This window comes from Nothobranchius furzeri, chromosome 11, assembly GCF_043380555.1.
Source record: "Nothobranchius furzeri strain GRZ-AD chromosome 11, NfurGRZ-RIMD1, whole genome shotgun sequence".
Classification (NCBI taxonomy): Eukaryota; Metazoa; Chordata; class Actinopteri; order Cyprinodontiformes; family Nothobranchiidae; genus Nothobranchius; species Nothobranchius furzeri.
Window position 1 is genome coordinate 45437728 of NC_091751.1, and position 11727 is coordinate 45449454.

An 11727-nucleotide genomic window follows, 5' to 3' on the forward strand; every position below is an offset into this window, starting at 1 on the left:
AATCCAAATTGCTGCAACACAATAAAAAAAAACAGCTAAATAGAACTCGTGAAAATTGTTACAACCTAAATCTAAGAAATTTCTTGACTAACAGTATAAATTAGCTGGAATGAAATAAGTAATTTGAAAGAAAATCACTGAGTGATTGATTCCCTGAAGAGTAAGAGGGCAAATGTATTTTGTTTTGATTCTGGGTTTCACTCAGTAGATGTAAATGTGCAATTCACTTTAATCCTGGATTTAAAAATCTGATAACACAAAAGTTAATAATAATAATAATTATTATTATTATTATTATTATTATTATTATTATTATTATTATTATTATTATAAGTTCCTAATATTAGATTTCAATAAAATTTTCTTCACATACGTTAATTTTAGGTTGGAATCGTTTTAATCTCTTCTTATAACATCCATTATTGCTTACTTTTATCTGTTAGCTGACAACGTGCAACTGTGGCTCCCTCTCCTGGATGTTTGACAGCATTGCACAACGGGAGAGGTCCCAAATAAGAATGATTCATTCTCTGTGCAGAAGAGTGTGGCAAGCCAGGCTATCCAAATAATGTTCTTCTTAATTCTTGAGTGCAAATTACCATCTTACGGATGTGTGGAGATATATGAACCCTGATGCTACCAACATACATGGTCCAATTCTAGCAGGAGTTCCCAGTCACGAATATGGTTAATGTCTAAACATGGATTACAGTATGTCACCGATGTTTCTCACTCTCATGCCCCATTATCTGATCATAAATTAATAAGTCTTAGATTAAAAGGAGTTAAAGAACAACCTAGTATTAGGGGCTATTGGAAATGTAACAATGACCTTTTGGATGATAGAAAATTTAAGGAAAGTGTTTCATTTTTGGTTGAGAAAATTTTTAAGGAAAGGGAGATGGATCCAATTCAAAAGTAGGAGTTTTTCAAATATACGGTTGGGGAAATAGCAGTAAAACATTGTAAAGAAATAAAGAAACAGAACACAAATAAAATGCTAAATTTTATTGTTAAATTAGAGCCCCTAATATCTAAGCAAGGCTTGTCTGAAAGTGAATTAAAAATTCTGTCCAATCTAAAAGAAGAACTTGATAAAAGTATGTCAATTTAGCTAGAGGTGCGTTCATAAGGTCTAGTGCACTAGGTTAGAGAAAGGAGAGAAAAACTCTAGTTACCTTTTTGCTCTAGAAAAAGAAACAGGAAAAGAAACAACATTGTGGCTCTTAATATTAATGGTATAATAAACTCAGACCCTGTTATGATCGCCAATTATACTACCTCATTTTACATTGATTTGTATTCTACAAAATTTAATCAGACCAATTGTGACAGATTCTTAAATCATTTTAGGATGTTTACACCTTGTCACACCCTGTCCTATCTCCCCATTCTGTTTAGTCCTGTGTCCATGTTAATTGCTCCCCGCTGCCTCTCGTCTCCCAATCACCCAAGGTCCCAGCTCCTCCTGTGTTTAAACCCAGTTAGTCCATTTTGACTGGTTGGTTCATTGTTTCATTGTCCTGCGTGTCCTTCATTAAATCAGTGTTTTAAAGGTTCCTGTCTGCCTCCCGGCCTGTTTCTTCCCCTGCACTTGGATCTTCACCTCCGTCTCACTCACCGGCACGTTGTGACAGAATGAACCAACCCGCTAAAGGATCCAGCGGGGAGATTCTCCCCTGGGAGTGCCTGCTCCAATATCTCTCCTCGGACCACCGGCCGGCTTCTCCTCCTCCGGCGTCGCCTCGCCGCAGACACCGCCACCGAACTTCAGCCTCGGCGATCCTCTCCACCCTCCCGGAGCCAGATGGGAGATTGGACCGGGAGACGCTGACAGACACTCCTGCAACGTGGGCACCAGACTGGCGGTGTGCTCCCCCGGAGTTGGCCCACTGCGTGGGGAAGGATACCCGGCTCCACCGCAACCCGGTGTCCCAGGACGGAGCCGTGAGCTTGCCGCTGCCCCGGCTCGGCGCACCAGCTTGGACCCACCCCCAGTCAGACCAGCAGTCCCGTCTCCGGTCCAATCAGCGTCTCCATCATCTGCAGGTGGAGGAACCACGCCTACAGCCCAGCTGACAGAGCTCGCCGGTCGCCAGGCGGAGCTTGGCCGGATCCGTCAGCTCGTCACTCTCCAGGAGTTCTAGCTGGACACCCTATCCTCCCCGAATCACCAGGAGAAGGTTTCAGTCCAGTCAGCAGCTCCCTCATCTCAGGGCCAGAGGAGCGAGCCCGCGGTCCACCCAGCAGAGCTCGCCGGTCTCCGAGCTGAGCTGGCCCAACTCCATCAGAGCCTCAGTCTCCAGGATCTCCAGCTGGACAATCTATCCTCCCTGCTCTCCCAGTTACCAGCGCCACCAGTTCAGTCAGCTCCTGTCCCGGAGATCGCACCGCATCCAGTTCCAGCGGTGGTCCCGGAGGTCGCACCGCATCCTGTTCCAGCAGTGGTCCCGGTGAGTGCACCACATCCAGTTCCCGTGGTGGTCCCGGAGGTCGCACCGCATCCTGTTCCAGCGGTGGTCCCGGAGGTCGCACCCCATCCGGTCCAGCCTGTCCAAGCGGTCCCATCTTTAGCAACTCCTCCTCCACTCCAGAAGCCGGCGGTCCAGAAGCCGACGGTCCAGAAGCCGACACCCCCGGACCAGAAGTCGACGCCCCCGGACCAGAAATCGACGCCTCCGGACCAGAAGTCAATGGAGGTCGACGCCCCCAGTCCTGAGGTCGACGCCCCTTCCAGTCCTGAGGTCGACGCCCCTTCCAGTCCTGAGGTCGACGCTCTCTCCAGTCCAGAGGTCGACGCTCTCTCCAGCCCAGAGGTCGACGCTCTCTCCAGCCCAGAGGTCGACGCTCTCTCCAGCCCAGAGGTCGACGCTCTCTCCAGCCCAGAGGTCGACGCTCTCTCCAGCCCAGAGGTCGACGCTCTCTCCAGCCCAGAGGTCGACGCTCTCTCCAGCCCAGAGGTCAACGCTCTCCTCGTGTCCGAGGTCGACGCTTGCCTCGTGTCCGAGGTCGACGCTTGCCTCCGGCCCAGTGGTCGCCGCCGCCGCCTCCGGCCCAGGGGCCGACGACGCCGCCTCCGGCCCTGAGGTCGTCGCCGCCGCCTCCAGTCTATATGTCAAAGATGTGTCCTCCGGCGTCTCTGCCTCCAGTCACAGCCAGTCCTGCCCTCACCAGGCGCGGGCCCCCAAGAGCCCGCCGTCGCCTCCTCCTCTGCCACAGACGCAGGCCCCCAAGAGCCCGTCGTTGCCTCCTCCTCTGCCACAGTTGCAGGCCCTCAAGAGCCCGCCATCGCCGCCTCCTCTGCTACAGACGCAGGCCCCCAAGAACCCATCGTCGCCGCCTCCTCTGCCCCAGGCGCAGGCCCCCAGGAGCCCGTTGTCGCCTCCTCTGCCCCATGCGCAGGCCCCCGGACTCCACTGGTCCCTGCCTCCTCTCCATCGGTCCATCGGTCCCTCTCGGCCCTCCCTCTCGGCCCTCCCTCTCGGCCCTCCCTCTGGTTCCCCCTCCTCCCGCCCTGCTCTGTGTTCCTGTGGGCGTCTGGAATCCGCCCTTTTTTTTGGGGGGGGGGGGGGGTACTGTCACACCCTGTCCTATCTCCCCATTCTGTTTAGTCCTGTGTCCATGTTAATTACTCCCACCTGCCTCTCGTCTCCCAATCACCCAAGGTCCCAGCTCCTACTGTATTTAAACCCTGTTAGTCCATTTTGTCTGGTTGGTTCATTGTTTCATTGTCCTGCGTGTCCTCCATTAAATCAGTGTTTTAAATGTTCCTGTCTGCCTCCCGGCCTGTTTCTTCCCCTGCACTTGGATCCTCACCTCCGTCTCACTCACCGGCACGTTTAAAGACTCTAGTGATGCTGAGCTTTTATTTTCAGAAATTACAGATGCTGCGCGTTCAATGAAGTTAGGAAAGTCACCTGGTAGTGATGGACTCTCAGTAGAATTCTATCTTTTTTTTAGGGAATTAATTGTTAATCAGCTTTTTCTGATGTTTAAAGAATATATAAGTAGGCAAGAAATGACAACTATGAAACAAGGTCTTATAACTCTGCTCCCTAAGACAGACAATGATCCTTTAAAAATAGAAAATTGGAGACCTATCTCACTTTTAAATATTGATTACAAAATTTTATCTTTGGTGAATGCGAAAAGACTAAAAAAAGGATTTAGTTGAGGTAATGAGTGAAAACCAGAACGGATTTCTTCCCAAACGTCACATTAGCTCTAATTTTAGACTAGTGTTGAATCTAATCGATTATTCAAATTTTATAAACTCCAATGCTTTGATGATTTTCCTTGACTTTTATAAGGCATTTGATTCGATTGAACACACCTTTATTTTGCAAGCACTTCAAATTTTAGGTTTCGGAGAGTCGTTCATTAGTGTTATTGAAATGTTTTGTAAAGATATAAGCAGCTCAATTATCTTATATCCGCAGATGTCTGGGAGGCTTCCGATATTAAGAGGTGTACGACAGGGCTGCCCAATTTCTTGCTTTTTATTTCTGATCGCCGATGAACTTTAGTTTTTAAATATTTCACACAATCCAAATATTCATGGTTTAGAAATTTTTAATGAAGAAGTTAAGATGTCCCAATTGGCAGATGACACAGTCTTGTTTCTTAGAGATAGATCACAGATACCAAATGCTCTATATGCAATGCAGGAATTTTCAGAAGCTTCAGGACTGAAGCTAAATGTTGATAAAAGTGAAATTTTATGTTTATATGAAACCAATGGCCAATATATGTTCAATATTCCCGTCAAACAAACTGTCAGATATTTAGGAATTCACATAATAAAAGGCAAAATGGTGAAACAAACATTAATTCTACAATCAAGGATTTAAAAAACTCATTTGATTCTTGATATGTGGCTGCAAAGGGACCTCTATTTTTGGCAGGGTGTTGTTAACAAAAGCGGAAGGCATATCAAGGTTAGTATATCCCGTTCTCTCCCTTCATGTTAATGATGCAACTTGTAAAGAAATTAACAGTTCATTTGTAAACTTTGTCTGGAAGAACAGTTATCATCATCTAAAAAAAGATACTCTATCTGGAAAGAGCAAGGGGGGGGGGGGGGGGCTTAGAACTCTTACATTTTTCACTTAAACAACACCTTTAAATGGATTAAAAAAATGTCTAGAAATGCCATAATCTTTATGGAATTCTATTCCACATAACATATTTAAAATGGTAGGGGGGTTAAATTTTCTGTTATGTTGCAACTTTATTGTTTCTAAATTACCAGTGAAACTTTCAATGTTTTACCAGCAGGCTTTACTTGCCTGGAAATTATGCCATACACACAATTTCTCCCCACACAAAGAAATATTATGGAATAATGGTAATATTACTATAAACAACAAAAGCTTATTCAAAATTAATTGGGTTGAGAAAGGCATTATTTTTGCTGCAGATTTATTTGATGATAACAGAAGCCTTTATAGCTATGAAAACTTTTTGAAAACTAAGGATTTTCCAGTGAAATACAGAGAATTTGCCTCAGTCATGAGAGCCGTTTCTTCAGGCATAGTTGAGTTAATGAGAGCACACTGTTTATCAGAGATTTAGTTTACAGATACCTTTTCTAAAAGTTGGGGGTATTGATTTGTTAGACAAGAAATGTTCAAATCAAAATTTAAGAAAGGTTTTACGTTGTTCTAATACGGTGGCACCCAAAGGAAAGTTTTTTTTCTGGAACACAGTTTGTTATAAATTGGAAAAAAGTGTGGATGGTTCACTTTCAATACTGTATTTCAAACAAGATAGGGGAACTTAATTTCAAAATTTTACACAATATTTATCCATGTAATAAAAAATTATCATTGTTCAAAGATCTGGATGAAAAATGTACCTTTTGTCATACTGGTTCAGAGACTATTATTTTATAACTGTCCTCTCTCATCTGGATTTTGGAAAGTTGTGGAAAATTTTATTAAGATTAAATCCAAACACACTATCCAAATAAGATCTAAGGATTTTATTGTCAAGTTTGAATGTAATGATAAAATGTTAAGTTTTATAATTAATCTAATGCTTCTTTTAGGGAAATTTCATATACATAAAGCGAGGGTCTCCAAATCTCTCCCTAACTTTTGTGTTTTCTTAAATGACTTCCACTCATAAGTAAACACCGTAAAGTTAATTGTAAATTAGAAGGCAGAACTCACTTTAATGAATCTTCAACTTTTATTTCTGATTGACCCTGTATAAGAAATAAATAAATAAAAAATAACATAACGTGCCTTTTGGAAGGTTATTGTTATCTGTTATGTGCCTCTTGTCGGTTAATGAGCTGATGTCTGTTTGTGTGTATATTTGATGTATGTTTGTTAGTTTGATTCTGTATTTGTGACAAAAACAAATAAAGCTTGTTAAAAAAATGTTCATGATAAAAACTGAAAGTTTTGACTTGTGCAGATTGCAGTAGCGCCCTCAAGTGGAGACAGGAAAATATCAGCCACTATTGGCTGGACGCCGTACTTGTAAATGTCATTGTTGTTTTATTATGCTATCTTCTTTCATAGAATACAAAGACTTCTACAAAATTAGAAACAGGAGAAGGCCAGTGTCACTAAGTGATATTCTATCTCGGTTGTAAATAAATGTAACGCATGTAACTGATAACTGAATTACAAAACTGAAATTATGTTATAGTTTTTGGTTTAAGTATGCTTTTTCAAGATTATTAGTGCACCTGAAGCACCTCCTGTCTATTATAACTTTAAATGTGGCCCAGGTAGCCAGATGACATAATTAATGACAGAAGGAAGTAAGAGTATAACTTTACCAAAATTCCAACTTTGACCTTTTATTTCAATTGCTATGTCTAGTTGTAGTGTTTGATGAGCGGATTACGCTCTTCCTTAAGATCATATCTGGTATACACCCTACTGATGATTTATTATATAAAATATTCAAACATACCCTTGTATCTTTTGTTCATCAGAAGTAGAAACGATAGAACATTTGTTTTATAATTGTCAAGCTATGAAGGTCTTATGGTCTGACATTCATGGTTGGATCTCATTAAAAATGTACAATGTACCTTCTTTTACAGCCAAAGATGTTGTCTACTACATGGACGATCTGGACTCTGATCCTTCTGATACTGTCAACCTCATAGTTATTTTGTGTAAATACTATACTTCATTCACACATGCAAATGGAAGAATACAATACTTATTTTTTCCTTCTTTCTGAACACCTTCATACAGCACTATAAATCATTGAAATTTATTGCTGAAATGAATAGAAAAACTGCCAAAATTTATCAAAAAAATTACAAAATTCTCGTTGTTTTAAATGTATCTGTTATTTGTCACATCATCCTTTTTTATTTCTTTTTGTTCTTTTTTATACCTTAATTTTCCTTTCTTTACAAAGTTATATCACTCACTGCATCTGTTTGCACCTGAAATGATCATAAAATTGTAAAATTCCTGATTTGTTTTGTATAAGTTTCTTTCATTAAAAAAATTGATTACGCCCGTCCATTTGTTTTATTTAGCACCCCCTACTGGTTTGCTGTAGTATTGACAGCAAAATACTAAAACCATAAACTGATCTGAGACCAGGCTCTGGCAACGACATATGTTTCGTGGTCGACTGTGATTGGTCCAGGCACTCTTTCTTCTTGTCCAATCGGAGGTAGACATCTGTTAGCCAGAGCAACTCTAAAATATTCCCGTCTCTTCCCTTTTCGTTAGCGCATTTGCTCCTTGGCCCAACAGCGTTGATTGTGAGCAGCGGAAATCACAGCTAAAATGGGGAAAATGCAGCTTTTGGGTGTAGCTGTTGTTATATTAGCAGTGTACTGCGTAAATGCAAAAATTTACTTTCGGGAAGAGTTTCTAGACGGTGGTAAGTTTAATAACGTTCGTCCTCTGTGTTAGCCATCGTTAAGTATGATCTATCATTGGGAATTAGCTTTTGGGAATTTGCTTTGTATTGTCTTAAGTTGAATGTATTTTAATTTAAAATGTCACCATTAATATATTATCCTTACTGGTTTTAGATGGTTATTTTCAGTTTGGGCGTCGAAGGTCGCAAACTGTCACTTCAGTGATCTTGTGACCCATAGCTGTTAAGCTAGCAATCTCATTTCCAATCATAAAAGTTGTATTTTAGATTTATAAGATAATCCTTTGTCAAATGTTTTATATGTAATGTTATCCAATCATCTGAATGACACCCGGTAATGCTTTGAAAAAGTGCTAAAAGTCTTGAATTTTCATGAAATATTCTGGTTTTACTTTTAATTTCAGATGAGTGGAGAAGTCGCTGGGTGAACTCCAAACATAAATCAGACTATGGAGAGTGGAAACTGACGGCTGGCAACTTCTATGGGGATGCTGAAAAAGACAAAGGTAAGCAAACCAATTTTTTAATTATTTAATTAAAAATGTAATATGTGGGTTTAGTTATTTTCTTTTAAAATCGAAACTGGCTGTTAATCAGAACTCATTCCTAATTTAATGTCTTAAAGATTCAAAGGCAGATTGCAGTGTTTTGGGTGTAAACACAGCATAAGTATTTAAATGGTCATAACTGGTAATTGAGACTTGTGTGCATCCCCTTAAATGAAGTGAAACAGAAACACCCTAGTTGGAACTCAAATCTGCAGTTGGTGTTTGCTGAGCTGATTTTCAAACATGTTGCCACCCTTAAGGTTTACCCTCAGAAATTTAAACAATTCAAGATTGACCTTTCATTGTTTTCCTGTCAAATAAGTGTAATCCTGTTTTATTTATTTATTAATTATAATTTTTTTAATCTGTTGATCTGTTTAGTTGGCTTTGCCCAAATTTAACTTGTGTACGTTTGTCTTCAGGTCTGCAGACGAGCCAAGATGCACGCTTCTATGCTACTTCTGCCCACTTCGAGGCTTTCAGCAATGAGGGGAAGCCTTTGGTCATTCAGTTCACAGTCAAGCATGAGCAGAAGATCGACTGTGGTGGTGGCTATGTGAAGGTCTTTCCTGCTGACTTGGATCAAACTGACATGCATGGGGATTCCTCATATTACATCATGTTTGGTGAGCAATTGTTTTAAATGTGCCCTAATTACTAGTTGCAGTAAGAAATTGCATTTCTAACATCTGATCCCAACTAGGCCCTGACATCTGTGGCTACAGCACCAAGAAAGTTCATGTCATCTTTAATTACAAAGGAAAGAATCACCTGATCAAGAAAGAGATTAAGTGCAAGGTAATTCTATTGCTCTAAGATTTTTATTCCTAGAATGACCTCATGCAAACTGTTAAACCCAAACATGTTATATGCTTTCTTCCAGGATGATGAATTGACTCACCTCTATACACTGATCCTGAATCCAGATCAGACATATGAAGTGAAGATTGACAATGAGAAGGTAGAATCTGGCACCCTGGAGGATGACTGGGACTTCCTGCCCCCTAAGAAAATTAAGGATCCTGAAGCCAAAAAGCCAGAGGACTGGGATGATCGCCCAAAGATTGATGATGTTGATGACAAAAAGCCAGAAGTGGGTTTAGGAACTTTAAATCTGCTTCTTTTTGAATTTTAAGGTGTCACTTTTTGGGAAGTGTATGTATAACATTTAAAATGTTGAATTATATGTTTTAGGACTGGGACAAGCCTGAAAATATCCCTGACCCTGATGCCAAAAAACCTGAAGACTGGGAAGAAGACATGGATGGAGAGTGGGAGCCACCTATGATTCCCAACCCAGAGTACAAAGTAGGGCACATTTGGATAATCAAATTTAGAACAAATGCTTTGAATGAGTTCCTGCATTTGTGGTTCACCTCTGCAGCCTGATAAATGTGCTCTTGTGTTGCAGGGAGAATGGAAACCGAAACAGATTGACAACCCCAACTACAAAGGAGTTTGGGTGCATCCTGAAATTGACAATCCTGAATACAGTCCTGATTCTAATATCTACAAGTTTGACAACATTGGTGTGCTAGGTCTTGATCTTTGGCAGGTGAGAGATTAATCTGAAAGTATCTTGTTTATTCTTAAAGTAGAAGTAAAGAGGCAAAGATGGTAACTTTTAAAACTGTTTCTCAGGTGAAATCTGGCACCATTTTTGACAACTTCCTGATATGCGATGATGTGAAGGAAGCAGAAGCAATTGGAAAGGAGACATGGGGTGTGACAAAGGTATGTTGGAATTAGTTATGCCTGGAACTGATGAGCAAATGTGTAAAGCTTGTCTTCAGTGAGTGGAACTCGGTGCACGCAAAACTGTAACTGTCAACTTTCTCCACAGGAACCAGAGAAGAAAATGAAACAAGAACAGGATGATGCTAAACGAAAAGAGGAAGAGGCAAAAGTAAAAGAACAAGAAACTAATGAAGAGGGGGAGGAGGAGGAAGAGGAGGAGGAGGAGGAGGAAGAAGAAGAAGAAACAAAGGATGAGATGGAAGAAGCACTTTCAGACACAGAAGATGAAGAATCAGTACCTAAAGATGAGCTTTGAGGAGGGGGGGAAATGTAGTGAGAAAATATTTTATTATGTCCCTTCCACAGAAACTGTCCTGTAACTCTCAGGGGTATTGTGGCTGCTGTGCATCCTTTCCCAGAGATACAGGCAACCTGGCTTTGGAGTCTAATGTAGAAAATTGGGTTGAATGGGTATTAATGGACTTGATGTTGGGTTTTTTTTTTGTCACATTACCCTTACTGAATTGGTACTGTGGGTTGTCTATCATTCTGTGGCTTGACCACCAATCTCTTGTTTTGAAATTGTTACATTTTGTCACAAATCAGATTCAAGCTCTACCTGTGAAATTAATATTAAATAAACAGGGTCAGAAAATGGGCACATTGGTATTGTAATTTATTTTTGGATGTTTCTTTTGCACTGACATCAACTTGAATTACTTTTTCTTGATGGCATATTTGAATGAAACATTACAATATAAAAAGGCCTAAAGCTAGTAAATGTTTAAAATTGTCATTGAAATTTAATTCAACATGACTTATTGTGCTCACAGCTGCAGTACATTCTGATGAAAGTTTTTTTGATGTGTCACTCTTGCAAGAGTTGCACACATTTTTACCCATCAGAATGTTTTTGATGCCAAAGTTTTAATTAAAAGATTATTACTGTACGGTCTGATTACTATAGTTTGTTTAGCATACAAATGGTAAATATATTTAGTTACTAGTTTGTATGAAAAAGCTGTGAGATGCTCAAAATGTCAATGCATGATTGTAAAAATACTAGGTTAGCACATACAGAAACAGATGACAGACCCCTTGCTTTTGATTTTTGGTAATCAAGAATTGGATAATTTCCATCATATCTCCTTTCTATTCTGAGCAATGCATAATTGTAATAAATTAGTACATAATTATATCAAGGTGTTTCCTTTAAATTTGAAGATTGTTTATTCAATCAAAAATGGGTACTTCAACCAAAAAACTGCAATTAAAAAAGTTGTAACCAAAGAAACCCCAAACTTACCATAAAATTTTTTCTTTTAAAAATAGACGTACTGATTAAATCAATAATTTAAATTTCGTTTAATCGAAAAGTATTTCTTTAAAAAAAAGGACATTTTGAAACCGGAAGTTTCGAGAGACAATTTTATTTTGAAAACCGGAAATTTTTTTGAGCATCATACTTTCGTTTCTGTATATAGTACACTTCGTGTTTTGTAAGTAAAATACTTTGTTTCTGATTAGCCATCGTGTTTAGCAAAAATCAAATTCATATAAATTTAAGAAAATAAAT

At 40.1% G+C, this 11727-nt stretch overlaps 1 protein-coding gene across 1 annotated transcript; it reads left to right on the forward strand.

Annotated features, from left to right (window-relative positions):
• Nucleotides 1-7645: 7645 nt before the first annotated feature.
• On the forward strand, nucleotides 7646-10810 carry calr3b (calreticulin 3b). The gene is made up of 9 exons (XM_015956358.3): nucleotides 7646-7866; nucleotides 8271-8372; nucleotides 8837-9040; nucleotides 9118-9212; nucleotides 9298-9507; nucleotides 9609-9722; nucleotides 9826-9969; nucleotides 10056-10148; nucleotides 10258-10810. Exons 1-9 carry the CDS (start codon nucleotides 7770-7772, stop codon nucleotides 10465-10467), a joined length of 1269 nt encoding a protein of 422 aa, XP_015811844.1. The 5' UTR covers nucleotides 7646-7769; the 3' UTR covers nucleotides 10468-10810.
• Nucleotides 10811-11727: the final 917 nt, after the last annotated feature.

Coding starts and splice junctions, on each gene's coding strand:
- calr3b (XM_015956358.3), top strand. CDS start 7,770: ATGGGGAAAATGCAGCTTTTGGGTGTAGCTGTTGTTATATTAGCAGTG. Junction 8,373..8,836: donor GGATGCTGAAAAAGACAAAG/GTAAGCAAACCA, acceptor GTTTGTCTTCAG/GTCTGCAGACGAGCCAAGAT. Junction 9,508..9,608: donor TTGATGACAAAAAGCCAGAA/GTGGGTTTAGGA, acceptor TATATGTTTTAG/GACTGGGACAAGCCTGAAAA.